Consider the following 24,863-nt stretch of genomic DNA (forward strand, 5'->3'; position numbering starts at 1 on the left):
TGACAGTTCTACTGTACTGCCAATATACCATTGTCACTGAAACTGGTATTCTGCAATTTGGTTCAATTTTCATTTGCTGGTGATGTAGCATGTATTAAACAGAAAAACTGGATCTGAAATAATTTAAATGTACATTGTATCTTCAGGCCCTGCGTTAAATGATTTCCCTAACAGTACAAACTGTTATAGGATAGTTCTCGCCTTCGACCACTTCTGTTGCATTTTTGTATTGGTCTGGAATGTCAGGAGGTTTTTTTCAGAGATGTCCTTCTCCACCAATGTTTCCAAGATTTTATAAAACTGCCAAGCTACAGACTGTACTATTCTAAACAAGCTGTTCCACCTAGTCTGTTTCTTGCTTCAAGCTTATCTGTACTGAATTTGTGTCACCAGTGTTCTTTCTGAAACAGTCTGTATCCTTAGCAGCAAAGTCATCTGATAAAGCACTGCAACTTCATTTTTCAAATAATCATAATTGAAAGTATGTCTCAGGGCTGTGTTCAAAATGTGCAGTACGTGCATAATGCTGAAAGAATTGCAATGCTTTGCATGTATTAGTGCCTCAGTATGTGACAAATGATATCTTCATAATATGCTGGGGATTTACCGTTAAGTTTAATTATGTGTCCTCAGTGTAGTTCTTAATAAATTCCACCATTTTTTTTTCTTATGAGAGAAGTACATTTCACTGATACCATATTTCCAACATGTTTTGTGATGTATATCAATCCACATATCCACTGTACATGCACTTACTTCTACGCGTATGGCCTGGCCAATGCTGGGCATCATACTTGCCCATATTTCATTGGCTTGCCTTTCAGTACTTTATGCTACTGTCAAAGGATGAAGCAAAATGTTGGAGACAGTTCACAAGTCCCAAATATGAATTGATATATACAAGTTCCTGACATAAATCATAAAATACTTTATCTGATATTAATGAAATGGCGGGAGATCCATGGCACACATTTCTATTCTCTCTTTTAGATCCCATACCTTTCACTGAAACTGGTAATGATTTAGAACTTACGCTTCTTCTCGTTCTACAGACAAATGCCTTCAGATGTGTAGTGGTGGATCTTCGCATCGGGAGGGCAGAGTTCCTGCCGTAGAGATGTAGCTGGTGTGATTTCCATCCATGTTTCACTAGTGAGAATCTATCTCAAATGGGTATGAACACCGTCTTTCACACTCAGAGTATGTTCTTTTGAGTCAAGATTCAATTTCACACGTGTCATTTGGACCAAATTCCATGTCGTCATCCTCCAGGGCCAACTGAATGGCAGTCTAAAAAGATGGTCAGGCCATTCCAGCATGCAGAACTCAAATGAGTGCAAAGAAGCTAAGTGCAGTTACTCCCTTCATGCATATTGGCTGTATTGCTATCTGTTGGACTTTTGCAAAACTACATGGGCTGAGCAAAAATCAAGAGAGCGTAAATGCCAGGTGCAGGCCTCTAGTGACAGCTAACAAAGTTGACTCCTAACATAATGTTACACAGTAAATTTACTATAGTGAAATAATTGCTTGCAGAATAGCATGAAGTTCATGTTTTTTGCTCCCACCACTCCCCTCACCCCCTCCAACTATGCCTTGTAATTTTCAGCAGATTATGTCACATGTCTTCAGTTTTGAGTTATGCAACTCTTTCCTCTGTATATTATATTCTCATTTGGAGATTACATCTGGAGGAGTGAATGTCTTCATACCTAATGATGTAATGTTTACATTATCTGTTCTACTTTACAGGTCAATCAAGATAATTACAAAGCTTTGGAGGAAGAGGAAGATGTGCATGTTCTCACAGGAGCACTAAAACTCTTTTTTCGAGAACTGAAGGAACCGCTTATACCTTGCAAAATGTTCAGCAAGGCACTAGATGCCAGTTGTAAGTTTGTACTTGCATCTATATGTCAGTGTAATATGTAATCATAATATATCTGGCAATAATAAGGAAATAAGAAACATAACTTTACTCCAAGCAGTGTAAAATATGTTACGTTGGACATAAACTGCACAAATGGCGTTATACCATTGGCCCCAAATGTCCATTATGTTGTTTCAGTATTATTATTGTAGATTCCATAGAAGACACAATTTTTTGGGCTTCTGTTGATCTCTTTAGGATACTGCCTGAATGTTTACTTGTATATAGGGAGTAACATTTTATATTGGTTATTGGTTTTATGTCCATATTTGTTGCTTTTAACATGAAATAAATAAATAATAGCATTCTAAACTGTGACTTGCACAATTATCTATCATTAAAATTAAAATTCAAACTCTTTAAAAGATGAATAGTACCTGATATTCGTGTTAGAGATGAATGTGATAGCATATGTTTCTGACTTGAATGATCATAAAACTTCTTGTTTATGTGAGATATTCTTAGCAGAAATCCTTCCTAAAATGATTTACTATCCAATACTTCCCTTATATGTTACGGTGTTGTCTACCCTCATTATCCTGACCAGAGATTTATTGTTTGCAGTTTCGTTAGAGACAGAAGTATAAATTAATTGGAACTGTGAAATATTAAGAAATTTGGAACACTTACTGTCTAACCAGATGTTTCCACTTGGCACAGTAGTGTCATGTTATGGTCTGCTAGTTATTACTTTATGACATTGTTTATTGTGTGAAATACTGCTTTCCAGAATAATGTGAATATGTAATTCTTGACATATGTCAGACTGATGGAAAACTTTATAAGCATTCAGATATTTACAGTGCTACTGCTTCGTACTTGATGATGGAGATATCAGTCACAGTGTAAGAGGTAATTACTGAAATGGGGTATGTGAAATACAGTAAACATAAAAAGGACTATCTGTGGCTATGGTTATTACAAATCACTGCGAAGCTTAGTTTTTGTGACTTGACGATAATACTGGGAAAATACTTGAATGCAAGTTAAGATTTACATTAACCGTTTCATTGTTATTTTACCCATTATATTAATGGCGGATGAAAGTGTGTGACAAAAAAATAATAGTTTCATGTTTTAACTAAAAAATACTTCCTAAAGGGATTACAATATTTATTTACACAATTTCAGTGAAATAGAGGAATTATTCTAAATTTTCAAATTATTTTTATTATGTCACATGTTGAACATGTTTGCTTTACGTGAGCTTTATTTTGCTTTATATTTAGATGTATCAGTAGTGTGATTTCTGGTTCCTTAGGTATTATTAAATCATGGACGCTAATCTGCCAATTGTCACCAACCACACATCTTCCTTGCTGTTTGTCTGTGTACAAAAAACCAGTAAATTTGGAGCACTGAGGTTCCAATTTGTCAGCTGTGTAGCAGCTCTCTCTCTCTCTCTCTCTCTCTCTCTCTCTCTCTCTCTCTCTCTCTCTCTCTCTCTCTCAGCGTGTCGTGTCCTTAGCTAAAAGACTAGTCCTGTGAATAGTATTTAGAATTAGGTAGAGTAAAGATGGACCTTTGGGTGTGCCACAAGAATCCACAAAGGCCACACTTGTTGGACCACTGGAGCCAACTTGGGCAGTCAGTTGTGAAAAAGTCATTTGCGTGGACTACAGGAGCCCAGTAGAGTAACTCAGGAGACCTAAAGAGATAAGGGAGAGGTTACTTGACAGAAATAATGAGGCAAAGACCTTAGACAGTTAAGATAAATTACTTGCTTGCTCACCCCTCTGCTATACAGCCCTTGAAGGGCCCTGGCCTGCATCACAGTATCCTGCCATTCTATCCAGCTCATGGCTTTCTGCCTCCATCCTCTGACACCTAGCTCTTTCATGTCTTCTTCAATTCTGTCCACCCATCTCTTTCTGGGATGCCCCGTCCATCGTCTGCCTCCAGCCTTGTCCTAAAAAACTAAAAAATCCTCTTACATATTCTGTCTTCCTCCATTCTAACCACTTGTCCTGCCCATTGCAGTCTTCTTATTTTAATGGTGGTGACAATGTCAGGTTCTTCAAAAAGTTGTTCTAGTTCCGCATTCAGACAGGTGCACCAACCTTTGTAATCGTATATTGGGCCATATAGCTTAAGCAGAACTTTCTCTCCCAAATGTTAAGGATCTTGTCCTCATTTGCAGTCATGATCCACACCTCAGTACTGTATTTATCAACTGACCTTATTGTACTGTAAATGAGAATTTTAGATTTTTGTGATAGAAGCGAGCTCACAAGCGTGGGTAGTGCAGCGGAGTAGCACCTGTTTGGTCCTACTATTTTAGCTTCCACCTTGCTGCCAATGTCATTTCTCTTTGTGATAGTCAATCCAAGGTACTTGAAATCTCTCAACCTTTCAAACTCCTTGTCGTCTATCCTGAGATTTGTTAGGTTTCAGCCGAGTGGTTCTAGGCGCTACAGTCTGGAACTGAGCAACCGCTACAGTCGCAGGTTCAAATCCTGCCTTGGGTGTGGATGTGTGAAATGTCCTTAGGTTAGTTAGGTTTAAGTAGTTCTAAGTTCTAGGGGACTGATGACCTCAGCAGTTAAGTCCCATAGTGCTCAGAGCCATTTGAACCATTTGTTAGGTTTCATTGGTTGGTCATTACCATATATTTGGTCTTTTCAACTTTCACTACCAGGCCAAGTTCCGTTGTACCTCTTTCCAGGTGTTGATAGGCATCGTCCAGCACAGTAATGTTTTGTGTGAGTAATGCCACATCGTCTGTGTACGCTAGCTTCTGCAGTGAACAATTAAAAATGGTTCCTCCTCTGTTTAGCTCTGTGACTTATGACTTTTTCTAGGCAGAGGTTGAATAGCTGTGAGGAGATATTGTTACCCTGTCTTAGCTCCTTTTTCACTTCATTTTTATGGAGATTTCGCCTTGTATTTTTACTTTACAGTTGGTTTCACTTAGGGTCATCACAGTAAGTTTAACAAACTTCTTAGCTATTCCAGCCTCTTCCATTGCATTCCACAATGCCACGCTTGAGATGCTACCGTAGGCTTGTTTAAAATACGTATTTCTTCTAAAGCCACTCTGATAGCCACAGTTCTCTCCACCACATAGGGGGAGTAAGCTGCCTAGTTAGTGTCGTGAACACTTTATATATAGTATTTAGCAGGGAGATTCCTTGATAGTTCTGGCAGTTTAATTTATCTCTTTTTTTATGTTTGGAGTGCATTATAGCTGTTTCCCACTCCATTGGCTTGCTCTCTTCCTGCCAGATGCTCAGTATTACTTTATGTATTGCTTTCGACAGTGTTTTCCCACCATATTTGAGTTCTGCGTGGATCTGATCTCCATGTTCCTTATTGTTTTTCAGGGTCTTAATAGCTTGTATCACTTCCTCCAGTTTGGATTCTAGTGTTAAGACCTTTGACCCTTAATAAGTTATTTCCACCAGTTCTTCTCATTGTAATCCTTCTGCATCTTGGTTGAGCAACTCTTGAAAGTATTCTGCCCATGTGTCAAGTATTATATTACTTTCCCATATCAAATCCCCTTCTTTGCTCCTACACATATTTGTTCTGGCTTGAAACTCGGCCTTCCCTTCTTTAATCTTTTGGTACATTTCACATATTAGCTTCTCTTCTCCTATCTGTTCAGTTTCTTCCAATTTGTTTCTTTTCTAGTGCTCTTTTCTTCTGTTGGCAAATCCTCTTAGCTATACGGTGCTTCTCATTATATTCATTCAGATTTGCTCTAGTTCTTCTCTGAAATAATTTCATTCATGCTATGTTATGCTCTTCAGTTCCTCTCATACATTCTTTATCAATTCAATCCAATTTATTGTTCATAACATGTAATTTTACATGCATGTGCATTTCCACTAAGTGTAACATTTTTATAATTACATTTTTTTTAGTTTACATTATTTCTTATTACATTGTGATTTATGATAAATTCAAGTTAAAGGGCATTTTTGGATAAGCCACTGTTTGACTCGCTTTTTAAAAGTGTCCCCTGTCAATATCTTAACTTCATTTGGTAACAAATTATTATAAGTAGCTCCTTTGACATAGGGGCTCTTCCCTGTTAAAGTTAATCATCTGTTAACCAAATGAAAATCTTTTCTATGCCTTGTTTCATAGTTGTGAATATCCATGTTTCTTGTTGTGATCTTGGTGTCTTCTTTCACTAGCATTATAGTTTCTAGTATATTCATGGTATAAACTGTGAGAATATTGTCTCTAATGAATAGGAGTTTGCAAGAAGTTCATGGTTTTACCATCAAACCAATCCGCCATCCTTTGAGCCCGAACATATCCCAGAACCTCTCCAGCTGCTTTGAGAGTTGCAGTCTTAAGTTTCCACATTATTTCTATATATTCTTTTGAAGTGTTGGTATTGTCCTTAGCCTCCTCTTCTATTTTCATCTGATATACTCTCCTCATTCCTTCGAACTTCAGTTTCTTAATGCCAAAACTTTTTTGTTTGTGGCCTTTTTGTTTACTCAATAGTGAGATCCTTTGCCAATACTTCATTCTCATTATATGATGATCTGAATTGCAGTCAGTGCCTTGTTCGCTCCTAACATCCATTATGTCAGATCTGCATCTCCCAACGATCAATATATGGTCTATCTGAATTCTAGTTTGTCCGTCTGGCAACACCCATGTTTCTTTGTGTATCTTTTTGTGTGGGAAATGTACTGCTGACAAGTATATTTTTCTTAAATTAAATTTCCCCTGAGACATTTAAGTCTCTAATTTATCTATGGTAACGTTGGAAGCTGAACTAGTGAATTAAAATTTGTGCTGCAGCCAGGACTCAAACCCAGGTCTTCTTGCTTACTAGGCAGATATACTGACCATTACACCACCACAGTATTATGGTCAACATAGCTGCACAAACTACCCAAGTCAAATACCCTCCCCAACACTAACCACAATTCACATCTCCCCTTGTATTGTAACTATCACCAGGGCTCTCTGACATTGGAATAGCACCCCAGCGTTGGTGTAATGGGGAAGTGCTGTTCCACAGCATTATGGTCAACATAGCTGCAATAGCTGCACAAATGTGTAATGGTCAGCTTATCTGCATAGTAAGCAAGAAGACTCGGGTTCGAGTCCCGGGCGCAGCACAAATATTAATTCACTTCTTCAGCTTCCAACGTTATCGTAGATAAATTAGAGACTTAAATGTCTCAGGGAAAATTTAATTTAAGATCTATACAATCACATGTAGTACAGCACTTCCCCATTACGTCCAATGCTGGGGTACTATTTTAATGTCAGAGTGCCCTGGTAATAGTGACAATATAAGGGGAGATGTGAATTGGAGTTTGTGTTGGGGAGGGTATATGACTTGGGTAGTTCGTGCAGCTATGTTAACCATAATGCTGTGGTGGTGTAATGGTCAGCATATCTGCCTAGTAAGCAAGAAGACCAATTCTTCAGCTTCCAACGTTATCGTAAATTATGTTTATGTTTACAGCAAAATCTACAACCTCAAGTCTGTTGTTATTTCATATTTCATGGAGGCAATGTCTTCCTATAATTGGCTGATAGGCCTCTTCTTTTCCTATTTTCACATTCAAGTCTACTATTATTATCTTAACACCATGTTTGGGAGCCTGATCATACAACTGCTGTACGTTGCTGTAAAACTTGTCCTTCTGTTGTTCATCTGCCTCCTCTATGGATGAATGTACATTTATCATTGTTATGTTGAAAATTTTCCTGTTAATCTTAACATGGACATCTGTTCATTGATTGGTTCAAAGTGCATCACCGCATGTTTCTGTTCTTTAGTGACCACAAAACCTGTTTCAGGTATGTGTTCTCTCACCACCTAATCTGTCTTTCTGATGTACGTTCCACAACTCGCTAAATGTCTCAGAGCTTTCCACTTTGGGTTTCAACCAGCTCTCAGTCTCAAGGATAATTTGAGTGTGAGAACTTTCCTGGAGGGCAGTAAATTCATGAACTTTATTATGAGTACTTTGACAGTTTACTGATGAAATTGTGACAGTCGAAGTGTCATATCATCGGAAGCTTCAAGCATAAATTTGTTTCAACAGCTTGGAAAATTTAGTTGATTTCTTGCATGGCCATTGTGACAATCTGTACTACTATATGAAGACAAGTTATCATTTAATGTCATTAGCAAAAGATTCGAAAAGCTCTTGACCACTTAACTTCAGATTTTTATGCAATAACTCAATGTTCGGGTGGACATAGACTGCAATACGACTACATAAAGGCAAGTCGCCGTTTAACATTGTAAACAAAAATCTCGAAAAGCTTGACTGATTTACTTCAAATTTTTACACGATATTCTAATAAATATTAGAACAGATATAGCCTATATGGTACTTCAATAAATATTCAGACAGATGTAGGGTAAATATTGTTGTTTACAACACTGTACAAGTTTGCTGTTAAAACTGAGTCCGAGAAAGAAAATGCTGTGCTGTGCTTTGCTGTGAAAATATGTGGTTCTGTTTTCTTTCTTGCTGTCAGTTTTAACTGCAATAGCAGGGCATTAAAACAATTAGGCAAATTGTTTCTCTTATATATGTTCTTTCTCCTTATATACAGGATGTTACAAAAAGGTACGGCCAAACTTTCAGGAAACATTCCTCACACACAAATAAAGAAAAGATGTTATGTGGACATGTGTCCGGAAACGCTTAATTTCCGTGTTAGAGCTCATTTTAGTTTGTTCTTCCACCTACGCTCAATGGAGCACGTTATCATGATTTCATACGGGATACTCTACCTGTGCTGTTAGAACATGTGCCTTTACAAGTACGACACAACATGTGGTTCATGCACAATGGAGCTCCTGCACATTTCAGTCGAAGTGTTTGTATGCTTCTCAACAACAGATTCGGTGACCGATGGATTGGTAGAGGCGGACCAATTCCATGGCCTCCACACTCTCCTGACCTCAACCCTCTTGACTTTCATTTATGGCGGCATTTGAAAGCTCTTGTCTACGCAACCCCGGTACCAAATGTAGAGACTCTTCGTGCTCGTATTGTGGACGGCTGTGGTACAATACGCCATTCTCCAGGGCTGCATCAGCGCATCAGGGATTCCATGTGATGGAGGGTGGATGCACGTATCCTCGCTAACGGAGGACATTTTGAACATTTCCTGTAACAAAGTGTTTGAAGTCACGCTGGTATGTTCTGTTGCTGTGTGTTTCCATTCCATGATTAATGTGAATTGAAGAGAAGTAATAAAATGAGCTCTAACATGGAAAGTAAGCGGTTCCCGACACATGTCCACATCACATATTTTCTTTCTTTGTGTGTGAGGAATGTTTCCTGAAAGTTTGTCCATACCTTTTTGTAACACCCTGTATAATATTAAACAAAAAATTTATATACACAGCTCTGTGCTATTTTGGTTTCTTCCTTGCAGTTGATTTAACAAAAAAACAGGAAAGTTGTACTTATAGCTTGTTGGCTTATGATTAGAATACTATTATGGAATCTGAGTCATCTGAAACTTTGTGATCCTACTCGTTTGCTGAATGAAACTATGTGAAATACTTTCATTAAAGCTACTGTCCTCACAAATCCCCGTATAACAATGATACCAACTGATTTGCCCATTCACTTTAAACGACTTCAATTCACAATCAGAAGTTTGATGGCAATAACAATAAACAAGGTTCCAGCTCAGAGAGGGGGTTAGAGAACATGGATATAGAGAGGGGGAGGAGGAAATGGACAGAGAGAGGCAGAGGAGAAGGACAGAGTGAGGAGACAGACAGAGTGGGGGGGAGGGGGGGGGAGGAGGAGGAGGAGGAGGAGGAGGAGGAGGACAGAGGACAGAGAGAAGAGAAAGAGGGAGATTAGGATATATATCAAATTTCCATACATATTGAGCAATACTGAAGCGTTGCCAGGTTTGCTAGTTCTTGTGTAATTCAGTCTGTACTTACAAACATTGACCAATGAACAACTTCTTAAATAGATAATCCAGTATCATGAGCTAGTGCACCTGGCATTGATTTATTTATGCTCCATTTTCCAGTCGATCAATGTTAATGTCCACATCATTGCACAAATTCGTATTCTTGAGGGGGGGAAAAGCCTTGTTTCACAAAGTGCCTAGCATCCAGCACACGTTGGTCTATCGATTATTCATATGATTTTGAAACAGATCCCTGCTGATTTCTTAACATTTTTTAACACATTCCAAGTTGATTTCTGAATGAAGAATAAGTTGAGTTTTGAATGCATGCATAGTGTATGTGATGTCTCTGCCAGAGCAATCTTGGTTGCATCTAAAAATAAACTTTCCTGCATACAAAAGGGAACGGGGCTATACGAACTGAGCGAAATAAAGCCAAACAGATGAATGCCAATTGCTGTTTGTTATGTGGTTGACTGTGTTTGCGAATGATCTGCTTCATTATAATTACTAGCAAAATTCATAGATTCGGAGTACCAGAGTGCAAATAAATGACAAACCGGAATAAGAGTTAAGAAAAATTACATATTATCTTCTTGGTGTACCCAAGAAAGTGAAATTGTGGCTGAAAAGTTTTGGCCAGATTGCTACACTTACTAGTGTACAGCCCCCGGCTAGCAGCCGATTAAGTTCAATTCTGGGAGTAGTGCAGAAAATGCGTTATATAGACACGTAATAATGCCTAACTGGAGAATAAATGTGGGATAACTAAACTGGTGATTGTGGCAGGATTAGTGAAGCTAACCAGAGAATGAGTCTTAACACTGGCAGAAATAATTACAAAATTAATGATGACAAGATTCTTTGTTGAAACGAGGAAGGAGAACAAATGGGGACATCACGCAAATTATGGAAGAATATGACGATTCCAAATTTACACAAAAATTTCATACTACTACTTTTTGATCTCATCCTTGAGAAACTGGAGCATATGAATGAAATGTGAAACTATTACCTAACATAAAGCTTTTTGCTATTAGTAGGCCTAATAGGCATCTGATATTGGTACTTCATGAATTACATTATGTCGTGCTATAAAAATGACCATTTGTGCCAAAACAGTCTCGTTGATTTGGTGTGTGTTACAATTGCTGCAATGTTAGACAGGCCTATTTCATTTCATCTAGCAGACAGTGACAAAATAGACGTAATCAGATCAAGAAATCACACCAGTCTTCGGTACTATTTATTTATTTATTTATTTATTTATTTTTTAAAAAAAGGAAGAGGGACCAGTCAACTGGTTGCAGGAGAGGCACCACGGAGGACATTTCATTTCCCACTGTCGTGAATATAGTTTGATGACATCCATTACAAAATATATACGTTTGAATTCCACAGAGCGAAATACAGTGATGCGCGATAGAAGAATGTTGTGTGAAGAGGTGTGGCAGTGCACTTTGGCATGCTGAAGACCAAATATCATGTCTTAACATTTCCTCAAACGTGTGTCTTATGTATCAGACTGTTCAGAAAGGCGCTACAAAATGAACATTTTTTTTTTGAAATGTTGATCTTTTTTATAATTTTGGCATCTTACCTCAAACGCTTGGAGGGGGGGTTAGGAAATATCATAGATCTGGGGCAGATGTGCAGAGCAGTCTGAGTTGTAGTGGGGAGGTGGGTAGTCTCCACATGACCCGTGTTTACGTTTAGTGATTTTGCTGTTTTGTAGTGCTCTCACGTCAAATGAAAACAAAACAGATTTATGTGGCCAGGAGCTATCAAGTGAATTAAAATACATTCACCTAATTACAGAGGGCTAAAATGTTATTAGTTTCAGATCTTATTTTATTTCCACCTTTCTGACAGTCAAGCATTCCTTGCAGAACAATGAAGTTATTTTTGTCGGTTTGCTAGAGAGCTGGACTTCTGTTAATCTTTTCCGCTGAGACAGTCAATTTATTTGAAACGAAGTGTTTAATTCCACGCTACTGGCTAGTTTCAACTGTTCGCTGCATTTCAAGTGCACATTTTCATCTTCTAGCATATATAGCATTATGCCATAATAAAAAACCAAATGTGAGATAATTCAGTATTGGTACTCCAAGAAAATTAACACTGAAAAGTTTAATGTCAGGTCGAGGCCTACTTCATTGGCAATCTGGACATGCGAATGTGCACTATAAGCCAGATTATGGATTGTAATATGGTTCACGAATATCCGATGCTCTTGGTGTATCCTCTGGTGTCTTTCTTCTTTTATGACACAATGTAAGATCTTTAAATATCTTACACGTACGAACATGGGGGCCGAAGCGCACAATAACCCTGAAAGAGTGGCTCGGTGTGGGGCGACAGAGGGGTGAAGTGGACTGCGGTAGTCGTTGTGGGGTTGTGGACCACTGCGGTGGAGTGGAGCCTCTCCGGCATTTCTAGGCCCCCAGTTAACATACAATACAATACAATCCTCCACCCAATAGCGAAAATCAATAGATCTGCATCCAGATCGTTTCAGAATCATCTGAGCCCCTGATTTAAGCCTTCCACTCAGCTCCAAACCAGAGGGTCATGATCAGTTCTGGGAACAACGCTGCATGCTGCAAAACGCTAGCTCTGCTTCCAAACTGCGAGAGAGAGAGAGAGAGAGAGAGAGAGAGAGAGAGAGGAGAAATCATAATTATACAGTATAATAAATTATGTTAGACACAGCATTTTCCAAAGCTCCTGCAACAAGGGAATTCTGCTTTCCTGTTGAAGAGCTGGGGAAGCCCGTGTCATTTTGTGAGGTGGCAGTGCAGGGCCCATGAAGCTTTTACAAAGAATTCTGTGGGCCATTGTGCCATCCCCTACATGCTGTCACTGCACTATTGACACATAGTATCATGATCCATTGAAAGGACCAACCAATGTGCAGTGTTTGTATGTGTACAGATCTCAGTGGTCTAAATTTTAACTAATTATGTTATTAAAGTTGGTGGCTCATCCCAATGTTTATATTATTTAATCAGTCAGTCCCCCCTCTAATAAGTAAAGTGATTGTTTCTGTTATGTGGTGTTGTTAAGATAGTGAATTTGTTTCCAGCATTATGATTAATAGTAGTTATTTTCTGTTACAGCGAAGTCTCAGGAAGAGGAAAAACTCAAAGACTTTCAAGATATTGTGAAATCTCTTCCAAAACCTAATAGATGTACTTTGAAATTTCTCCTGCAACATCTACTGAGGTAAGTGTAGCAAATCAACCTTCTTTTGTATTGTACTAGCTGACAAACCTGACATTGCATGGGTATTCATTTTGCCAATTTTCTATTAGAAACGAAACCTTACATGTGCTCCTGCAGTAGACTCAATGTGAGATGATCCCAGACAGTTTCTGTACCCTGGGTGCAGCTGCTTCCCGCGTCTACAATGCGATTATGTAAACGACTCTCTGGCAACACCTCTTCATAGCTCTATAGATAGCCATTGTTTTCACCTACATCCATGTGCACCTCACAGTTGAAAGCTGTCAAAAATGCTGCCAGGTATCAGGAACTTGACTTGATTGTAGGAGCTTCATAGTAGTAAAGAATAATAGTTTATTAAAAATTCATGTGTGATGTGGCATTTTTTCACCCTCTCATTGTTTATGATGCCATATCTCCTGATCTCTGTCATACAATTATATAATTTTGTAGGTACATTCAGTGGCTTATGTGGGTACTGTCTGCAAAATATTTCACGTATAGACTTAGTAGCAAAGAGTTAATAAATTGAAACATCATGCACAATGCGGCAATTTTTCACACATGTCGTTGTTTATGACATCATATCTCCATACTGTGTGTAGTGCCATGATATAATGTTGTAGATGCATTTTGTGGCATATGTGGATACTGTCTGTGAAATTTATTGCAAATAGAGTTAGTTAGCACAGAAGTAATAAATTTAAACGTCATGCATGATGCAGCAGTTTTTCACGTATGTCATTGTGTATGATGTCATATCTAGTGAACCATGATCACTATGTGATCAAAAGTATCTGGAAACTTGGCTGAAAATACTTAAAAGTTTGTGGCGCCCTCCATCGGTAAAACTGGAATTCAATATGGTGTCGGCCCACCTAAGCCTTGATGACAGCTTCCACTCTCTCTCAGGTATACGTTCACTCAGGTGCTGGAAGGTTTCTTGGGGAATGGCAGCCCATTCTTCACGGAGTGCTGCACGGAGGAGATGTATCAACGTCAGCCTGTGAGGCCTGCCACGAAGTCAGTGTTCCAAAACATCCCAAAGGTGTTCTGTAAGATTCAGGTCAGGACTCCATGCAGGCCAGTCCATTACAGCGATGTTATTGTCATGTAACCACTCTGCCACAGGCTGTGCATTATGAACAGGTGCTCAATCATGTTGAAAGATGCAGTTGCCATCCCTGAATTGCTCTTCAACAGTGGGAAGCAAGAAGGTGCTTAAAACATCAATGTACGTCTGTGCTGCCATAGCGTCATGCAAAAGGAGGGGTGCCAGCCCCCTCCATGAGAAACACGACCACGATATAACACCACCGCCTCTGAATTTTACTGCTGGCACTACACAAGCTGGCGGATGACATTCACTGGGCATTCGCCATACCCACACCCTGCCATCGGATCGCCACATTTTGTAGCATGATTCATCTTTCCACACAACATTTTGCCACTGTTCAATTGTCTATTGTTTATGCTCTTCTCACCAAGTGCAGCATCATCTGACATTTACCAGCGTGATGTATGGCTTATGAGCAGCCGCTCGACCATGAAATCCAAGTTTTCTCACCTCCTGCCTAACTGTTATAATATTGCAGTGCATTGTGTTGCAATTTGGAATTCCAGTGTGATGGTCTGGATAGATGTCTGCCTATTAGACATTACGACCCTCTTCAACTGTCAACTGTCAGCGATCTCTGTCAGTCAATATACGAGGTTGACCTGTACACTTTTGTGCTGTACATGTCTCTTCATGTTTCCATTTCACTGTCACATGGAAACAGTTGACCTAGGGATGTTTAAAAATGTGGAAATCTTGCGTACAGACGTATGACACAAGTGACGTACCTGGCAGTAGATGGCAGCACAATGCACCTAAAATGAAAAACGTATGTTTTTGGAGTGTCCAGATACTTTTGATCACATAGTGTACTTAGGAAGAGAGAACAATTTATATATCTATTATATGAGTAATTATGCAAATTGGTAAGTTATCAAATTTGACTCACTGGAAGTGGCATGCCAAGGAGTTTAACTGCAAGTGCAATATAAAGGCACTGGTGATAGGCAAAGACAGCTACATAGCAGAATGGTCTTAAAGAGCAAGACGAGAATGAACGTAAAACTGTTAAAGTTACAGAATTTCGCCATTTAATAATAGGTGTTGCGGGGGTACAATACAGTTATTAGATGCTGAAAAAGTACTTTTGAAAGTGAATGAAACCTAAAAAGCTATACTCTGCTAATGTATAAATTAATTTTCTAATTTTGAAATGAGAAAATTGCAGGTAAGCCTTACAAAAAACACTTGAGCTCATCCTGATGGCTCTGTCGCAACCACTAAAACTTGATACAGGTGTTGTACATGACAAAGCAGTAAGAAACTATAAAGATAAAGGTCAAGTGGAAGACTTTTGTTGGAAATTAGTTCCGCGGTGACATTTGTAGACCTCAGCAGTTATTTATTCTTTAAGTATTGACTTTCCACACACCTGTACAGCCTTTTGAATAATATCTGAATTAATAACAATTTAGAGGGCATATCACAGAAATATTAACAGCGGATAAATTGAAGCTGGATTTGGCTTCTCCGTAAACAAGCAGCTAATGACTTTATTCCATTGCAGTGGACGGTATTAATACCTAGTTTTGTAGCATTTTTGTTTTAGCATTTACACAACGGACATATTTTACTTAGCCCTATGTCAAAACACAGTTTTTTAAAAATATTTGCTTCCCATTAGGTGCAGTCTTCGATATATAAAACCTAGTCACTGGCTAACTGCTGCTGAGACAAGTCAGAGTCATTCATCTTAGATGCAGAGGTTTCCAGAGGAATTGTTGTCTTCCATTTGAGCTGTTGTAGTGCCATATTTTTTCAAGTTCTAGTGCTAAACTTCGCACAATGTGGGTGCAAAATCACCAGTTCTAGTCCAGTCCTTTTTTTTAAACTACATTTTATCTTACTGCTAAAAGTATTAGTATGATGGAACCTCAAAGATAGTTTGTTTCACTTTCTGCTATAAACCTGTACGCAGCACCGGGATACGCGCCGTGGCTCCTGGCCTCTGGCATGCTACACTTCAAATAGTCTACAAATGCGTGGGCTGGCCATCAAAGGGTTCCTGTGGTGGGTCGCTAGACTAGTGTGCACAATACGACATCTGCCATGCTGCCTACCAGAGACCACCTCTGTATAAAGACAGTGTAGCCGGTGCTTCTTCACGTTGTGTGTTCTACTGCTTATTGTACTATTTCTGTGTTTGTTGTTCACTTGAGTGTGGGTAAATCAACTTCTATTCTTAATGGCCCCACTACTGGTAGTGTCCAGCGTTGTGACACTTTCTAACACACCAGTAATAGCAAAACCATTCTGCGAAAGAGTTTGTGGCTGCATCAAGATCAGAACTGTTTATGCCCTAGGGCAACATTTGGCCTGAATAAAGTATTTGTGTGGCCCATGGTTCTCAGCCGTATTTTACAATAATATGCATCTAGCAACTGAGAGCAGAATCCACAAACGTCAAATATTGTTGATTTTTTTGGAGCCCGCAGTGCAAAATGTGTCTCGTAGCAACATGATTGCGATAAAGATGTGCCAGTTACACTGAACACTATATGACGTTTGCTGAGTAAATCACGATGAGCTCATTTGAGCATATTGCCATCATCAGGTCTTCTGTAAATACATTTATAGGTGATAGCTTTGATATTGTAAACTGTAACTATGATTTGAAAGTTGTTATACACAATTGGTGTTCTTACCTTACACGTAATATTGATGCTGCCATATGCTGTCTTTGTTGGAATTTGTATTTAAACATTACTTGGATGTTCATTGTAGGCGTAATGTTACACCTGACTTTTAGACATAGATTAGTCAGTTTTTGTATGTTCGTAGTGATGTGTGGAAATTGAGTTATGTTTTGATAATTTTCTTAAGTTTGGATCTAATAATGTTTTTTTACCTGAAATTTCATTTGGTTTTTGTAGAGATTTTTATGTTTAATTTTTTAATTTTCACATAATAATTTTGTTACTGACAGGTTTCAGATAGATTATATAATGGTAAGACAGAGATTTAGGAACCAGGTTTTAAATTGTAAGACAATAATTTTGTTATAGTCTATGATTTGCAATGTTTTCTTGGTGTTATATCTTCGCTGTTTTGTTTATGCTGTTACTATGGATATGTGTTACTTAGTATCTGTGGTTTGTTTATTTTATCCATTTTCCTGCTTGTTGTTGTTGTTGTTGTTGTTGTTGTTGTTGTTATGGTCTTCAGTCCAGAGACTGGTTTGATGCAGCTCTCCATTCCACTCTATCCTTTGCAAGCTTCTTCATCTCCCAGTATGTTCTGCAACCTACATCCTTCTGAATCTGCTTAGTGTATTCATCTCTTGGTCTCCCTCTACAATTTTTACCCCCCACACTGCCCTCCAGTACTAAATTGGTGATCCCTTGATACCTCAGAACATGTCCTACCAACCAATCCCTTCTTCTAGTCAACTTGTGCCACAAATTTCTTTTCTCCCCAATTCTATTCAGTACCTCCTCATTAGTTATGTGATCTACCCATGTAATCTTCAGCATTCTTCTGTAGCACTACATTTCGAAAGCTTCTTTTCTCTTGTTGTCCAAACTATTTATCGTCCACATTTCACTTCCATACGTGGCCACACTCCATACAAATACTTTCAGAAATGACTTCCTGACAAGTAAATCTATATTCGATATTAACAAATTTCTCTTCTTCAGAAACGCTTTCCTTCTCATTGCCAGTCTACATTTTATAGCCTCTCTACTTCAACCATGAGCAGTTATTTTGCTCGCCAAATAGCAAAACTCATTTCCTAATCTAATACCCTCAGCATCACCCAATTTAATTTGACTACATTCCATTATCCTCATTTTGCTTTTGTTAATGTTAGTCTTATATCCTCCTTTCAAGACGCTGTCCAAACTTACAAAAGTTCTTCCAGTATTGGAAACTGTGTACATCCTATTGTTGTACTTTTGCTGTCGAGCCCTTTGGGATCACCAGATGAACAAATTCCTTGTCCTTGGGTATGATGCTCTAAATCATTCTTTCACACTGACCACCACAAGAATCTGACAATAATATAGACATTTCTCCCTTGCTGGGAAGAAGAGATGTTTCAGATATCTTTTGAACTGGTCAGTCATTTGGTTACCAGATTTTGATGCCGTCACAAGGACATTTTGGGCTTTTAAAAGTGATTTCTCACATTGTCAGTCCAAACTCACCATTAGTTTCTTTTAAAGTTGTGAAAAGGCAGGTTGACAATAGGGGGAGGGCAGGAGGGAGTTTTGAGTGTTGTACCTGCGGGCAAGAAACATCTGGTGATCCCAGAGGTTTCAATAGCACAGGTACAGCCATGGAACGTAGTGAGAAATTTTTCCGATCTAGTTCTGTTGAATGACTATGATATCAGTCTCTGCTTTGAGAAACAATATAATCAAGTTTCAGTCACTAGTACATAATCAATTATCTTCACCAAGGCTTACCAATGTACTGAAATACGCCTGATGCAAATCAGTGTGACAATTTGCAATCCTGCTGAATTTTGTTTTATATTTTCTTCTCCATCGTGTATACTAAGCAAAGAGACTTCATTGATTTTATGTACATGGTATAAAAACGTTTTTATGTATTAAGTATTTCCGTACAGATTATCATTACTGGAATTATTTTCTATCATATTAATGTGTTACTTATTGTTTTCAATTAACAAAATACATGTAAGTGAAATGGTAAACTAAAAAAAAAAAAAAAAAAAAAGACATGGATATCATACATAAAATAAAAATTTAAAATATAAAACAAGTATAAGTAAAAAAAAAATAACTATACTAATAATGAATGTTTAGAAATTTTAATTATGTGTGTTGAAAATATTCTGACAGTACACTGTGTATGGTGTATTTTTCAAAAACGATATATCATTGTTTCAAAGATATTCCCTCCAAACCTAAAATGCCAAATGACCTTTTGGGGTGTCTCTTACCCCTTAAAAGAAAAATTGGGCGAAAAAAAAAATCATATTGCACTATGAAACTTCCTGGCAGATTAAAACTGTGTACCGGGCCAAGACTCAAACTCGGGACCTTTGCCTTTCGCGGGCAAGTGCTCTACCAAATGAGCTACCCAAGCATGACTCACGCCCTCACAGCTTTACTTCTGCCAGTACCTCGTCTCCTACCTTCCAAACTTTACAGAAGCTCTCCTGCGAACCTTGCAGAACCAGCACTCCAGAAAGAAAGGATATTGCGAAGACATGGCCTAGCCACAGCCGGGGGGGATGTTTCCAGAATGAGATTTTCACTCCGCTGCAGAGTGAAATCTCATTCCATATTGCACTATTTTGCCCCCTCTGCACACGTGCCAAGTTTCATCGTTTATTGATGTTCGGGAATGTACCCTTGTGAGCCCTAGCGAAAGACAAATCCTCGAGCAAATGGCTGTGTGGACAGATATTTTGAATATGGTGGTGCAAAAAGCATGTATTGCACTACAAACTGCTCCCCAGGGGTCCGTCCATCGTAGCTGGCATTTGTTGCCAACAACTACGATGCCTTTCAGTAGCATTCTAAGACAAATAATGAACATAATTGCATCAAGTGTTGCTACTGCACAGTCATGCCCATGTCCACTCTGCTAATTTCACAAGAAAAGCTATCCACTAGTTTGCTGGGAAGTCATCTGTCATGCACTTACTCTTCTCACCTTGCATCCTCAAATGTTAATCTTTCTAATTCCCTATTGAACAACTGGCATGGAAATTAGTTTCCATAGGAAAATGCACTACAAACGTGGCTTTGAAGACATCTGTAACTGTGAAACAGTATGTTTCTACAGGTGTGGAATTGGTACCCTCGGTGAGCATTTGTAGACTGTTTTATGTAATGAGAGACAATATGTTGTTGTTGATTAATTTCCCTCTTATGTTTTGTTGTGTTCAAGACACTAATGGAAAAACTTCATTAAAATATACTCTGTACTAATACAAATGAATTAGATTGCAACTCACCATAAGTATGACATGTTAAGTTGCAGACAGGCACAATGAAGACACTTACACATTAGGTTTCAGCCACATCCTTTGTCAGAAGAAGAATGAGAAACCACACACTTTCATTCACACGAGCAAGCACACCGCACACACTTTCATTCACACGAGCAAGCACACCTCACAGACACGACCTCCATCTCTGGCAGCTTGGACCATAATGCAACTTTCATGTGAAATGGAAACAGCAGTCTGGAAGGGGTGGGGAAGGAGAAGAGATAGCAGTGCACAGATGTGGAGAGAGAACAACACTGTCTGACAGTGTGTGCACAGACGACTGCCAACAGGGGGCATTGGCAGAGGGTGGCACAAAAAGAGGGTGAGGTATGAGAATAGGGAGAAGGTGATAGGATAGGTAAACTTTTGGGTGCAGGGTGTGGGGACATTGTTACCATAGGATGAGGCTGGGATAATTTTGTGAGTGGAGAATGTGTTATATGCACAACTTGCGTATGTGCAGTTCAGAAAAGCTGGTGGCTTTGAAATCAAGCACGATGTGTTCAGCTGCATGTTGTGCTTCAGGATGGTCCTTGGCTACAGTTTGGCAGTGGCCAGTCATCCTAATGGACAGCTGGTTGGTAGTCATACCAATATAAATAGCTGTGCAATGATTGCAGCAGAGTTGATATACCACATGGCAGTTTTCACAAGTGGCCTGGCGTCTGATGGGCTAGCATAAACCTGTGACAGGACTGGAAAAAGAAGTGCTGGGTAGGTGAGTTGAGCATGTCTTGCACTTGGGTCTTCCTCAGGGATATGATCCTTGTGGATAAGGATTGGGAATGAGTGTGGCCTAGGGATGGCCTAGGATGTTCTGGAGGTTGGGTGGGTGATGGAACTCCACTTTAGGAGGAGTGTGAAGCATCTCTGGTAGGATGTCCCTCACTTCAAGGCATGATGATAGGTCACCATCAGTGCTTCGATTACCTATAATTATGCCCTGAAACGAGTGACTTCCTACTCATATTGGAGCCAAGAGCCAATACAGTAATCACTGGACAGTGTAACCCTATTACCTCGGAGCTAGCGAACAGATGCAGCACTCATCTCTCTGTTATTGCCCCGGTGGTGGCTAGGAAACATCAGTCAAAACGTAAAAGATAAGATTAGTTGCAGTTTCTGCATAGAACTAACATACTTGACTCAAAACCATAGACAGACATTTGTATGTCGCACCTTAAGTTAAAATCACTGAGTTTACTTGGGGGGAAATGAAAAGAAAATATTATATAACTTTTATAGGATAATTCTGTCCCATGTAGCTCAGCACTCACAGAGTTCCCAAATATGTTCTCAGTTTCATTTGTGCAACCAACAGGGAGAGTATGTTTCTGCAGTTGATGTGTTTCGTGAGCAGTCTTGGAAGTGAGTACAGCCCAGTCTCAAAGACACTGCCTCTGAAGGCTGGAATAACGAAAGTATAAGCTAATGAGTTTTATTCCTATTGCTGTAATCAGGTTTAGGGCCTAGTGACCAACTGCAGACTAAAGTTATTTTTGTTTATCTGTCTTAATCCTACTGAACACTGAAAAGCTCATTACCAGGTGTGATCCACTTAAAAAAAGAATCTCCAGTGGTTATACTGGAAACATTGAGTAGACAACACCTTTTCTGATCATTATAAGCTTAGAATAGTTTTTATTGAGAATGCTGTCATTGGTTTATTACCCAAAATGGAGGAACACAAATGAAAAGAGAACAACACAGGATTGATTGCAAAATGTGGTTATAAACAGAGAGTTATGAATAACATAAAGTTCCAAATAAAGAAATTTTGCTGTACAAGGAAACCATGGGTAATGACCAAAAAATTGAGCCCAAAAAACTGCAAAGAAAATTAAACCAATGAATGTATGCAGTGCAAAGTTAAGTTTCAGCTTATGCTAACACAAAAGGAGAATCTGTTGTCATCAGATTGTGGGCCAAGGAATACAAAACACTGACAGTGATGTCTAGAATAAGTCTGCCTTAAGCAAAAAGGTCAGTTGGCTTATAAATACTGAAAGAAAGACACGACACAGAGTACTGTTGATGTCATCTTTGATGGTTTTATATTCAGGCTACCAGAATATTACATTGTTGTGTTGTTGTTGTTGTTGTTGTTGTTGTTGTTGTTGATGTGACAACACAAGTGATTTGTGAACATTTGTCTCGCTGTTTGTGTAATAGGACCTTAACTCCATCCTCTCCTAAGTTGTTGTGTCAATGACAAATACATGTACATCAGACTGTAATGCCTATTTGTCCAAATACGTGATAGTCTGTATATTTTATAATTGTAGAAGTTGGATGGTAGTGAGTTGATTACTTAAGTAACTGTAGTTGATCTGGAGTATCTTGTGGAAGGGGAGAGGCAGGAATGCTTTTGTGTTGGTGTTAAGGGTTACATCTCAGATCAGGAAGCAGGGCCACTGTGGAAAATTAAGGGTATCTTCAATGGATGAAATTAAGTTGTGCTCAACCTATGTCTTACGTGTTGCATTAAATAAATATTTGACATGTTAAGCCCATAATTTGTTTAGCATGGACAGTGTGCTCTTGAGGCCCTGACTAGTGAAAAGTGGAAAAGTGAAGAAATGACCCATGTGCACTGCCAGTGTGCTGTATTTATGTTGGTTGACCCAAGGAACATTGTGTCAGACGTTACATTATAAATGGAGAAATCTCATTTTGGCTCTGAATAGAGTGTGTAGACATCATCATATGTGTCAAGTAGCCAAACTGGTGGAACAAGTGGAACCAGTATCGTCTCATTAAATATTAAAATATTAACTGGACATAGACTATCATTAACTGGACATAGACTATCCACTTTATTTTGCATTGAAAAGCGGCTTTCTCTCAAAGTAGTATAAGGGGATGCCAAAATTTACACAACTCGCAAAAAAGAACTAAAGAGCTTTCCTGCACTCTGAAGTACTACGCAAGTTAGTTTTCTGAGAATCACATAATTCATTTCCTCCTCTTATGGGATAGTGCTTGTTCTAGTACAGGGTGTGAAAATAAACATTTTAGTATTCTGAAGCATAATGTGATACAAGATTCTTACAGCTCACATTGGAAATGTGAAAATCAGGAGGTTCTCCATGCTTCTGTGCATTTCTACTGTTTAAAGATTCTTATTTGAGAATTTTGCCACTGTGTTTTTCTGCAGAATGAGTCCTATGTTATTTTATTAATTACAGTTTCTGGAAAATGCAGCTAAGAAGAGTTACTACCTACAACAGTGAAAATATTCTCATAGAGACTTTGCCCTTTGCTCAAGTTGGTGAACTTCTTATTGCTATTTTGGATTGTCTCAGCCTTATGTGCACTGCAAATAAATCATCTCATTCATTGGGAGCACTTTGCTTTTCTTGGCAAAACATCAGTAGCAGTTACATTGTAATAATTGCGATAGATGATACTAACAACTGCATGAGCAGAATGGTATGGGTGCTCAGTGAACAATATTAGTGGTGGTGCTCTAAATCTAGTGCTGACTACCGAAGTAAAGATAGAGTTGTGGTTTTGTCACTTCTTGTGAGCAACAGCTCTGATTAAGCTCTAACTATTTCATTCTGTGCCCCAAGGTAGCATCCTCTGTGTACTGATGTTTGAATAGGAATACAGTATGTACCCTGCTACTCTGTCTCACATTCCCAACAAGAACAAGCAGAAAATGGAGCCAAAAACTGCTGCCCAGTATGTGAATTCTACTAAACACAATGAGTAAAGGGAAAAAATATGAGTAGTGAGTAAAGCTGCAAATAACTTTTTGCCTAATATGAACTATGTTGTGAACTGAACATAAGCTGTGGAGTACCATGACACACTTCTTTTCAAATGAAGGCACCGTTTCTCTAGTTTTACAGTTAGTGAGTGTAATCTGATATTGATTGACAGTTATATTCACCATCAATATTAATGAATTCTCCTCAGTTATCATTTAACGATTACTATTGATATGAATAATTAAATGCAAGCTTCTGTGTATGAGAGCAGTGATGAATTTTGGCTGCACTTCTGGCAAATTGACTTGACAGTTATCACTGTTGTCTGACTTTCTGGAAAGTGTGCATTTGAATGTAACAAGGCATTCTACAGCTTCTACAGACATAGGACAGATATTACCATCAGCTATACAACTGAAAATGACGATCGGTACACAGATTCTGTGTGTTATAGTTAATTAAATTATCAGCTTGCTGCCATGCAGATCCCACTGTTATAAAATAGGGTATACTGACCATTGTAAGTGCTGCAGTATGATGCACATGTATTTGATGTGGAATAGTGCCATCACTAAACAATGACTAATGAAAGGACAACATTGAAGTCTGATTATGGAGATAGCAAGACAAATGCTCAAAAATCACTTGTGGTGTCTCAACAACAACACAACAAAAATAAAGTGTCATCCTGTGGACTACAATTCAATGTACTTTCACTAGGATGAAGCGCCTTATGTCTGCTCATGTGGCAGTAGACAGTTCTTAAATAACAAGAAGTCTAGTGCATCTGACACATTGGTGTTTACTTTTTGCTGTTAGCTTATAGTAAGTGAACTTTTCTAACATATTTTTCTATTTTTACAGTTGTAGATTTGTTCCCATCTACGGCTGACTTGCAAAAAATGGCTTCACCTAACATAAAGAGCTTCTTAGTGCTACCTTAAAACAACTGCTGAAAGCATATATTTTGGCTGCCATCCATGTTTTGCAATACTAGGCAAATGCCTAAACAATCAGTATCATCTGAATGGT

General features: G+C 38.6%; 1 protein-coding gene across 1 annotated transcript in view; it reads left to right on the forward strand.

The window, feature by feature from the left end:
• Nucleotides 1–24,863, forward strand: part of LOC126248639 (rho GTPase-activating protein 12-like) — a 228,941-nt gene that overhangs the window by 193,211 nt on the left and 10,867 nt on the right. The window contains exons 12-13 of the mRNA XM_049949822.1: nt 1,753–1,891; nt 12,925–13,030. Coding sequence (XP_049805779.1) covers nt 1,753–1,891; nt 12,925–13,030 — 245 coding nt within the window. The remainder of the gene's footprint in view (nt 1–1,752; nt 1,892–12,924; nt 13,031–24,863) is intronic.

Source organism: Schistocerca nitens, chromosome 3, assembly GCF_023898315.1.
Source record: "Schistocerca nitens isolate TAMUIC-IGC-003100 chromosome 3, iqSchNite1.1, whole genome shotgun sequence".
In the NCBI taxonomy this organism is placed as follows: Eukaryota; Metazoa; Arthropoda; class Insecta; order Orthoptera; family Acrididae; genus Schistocerca; species Schistocerca nitens.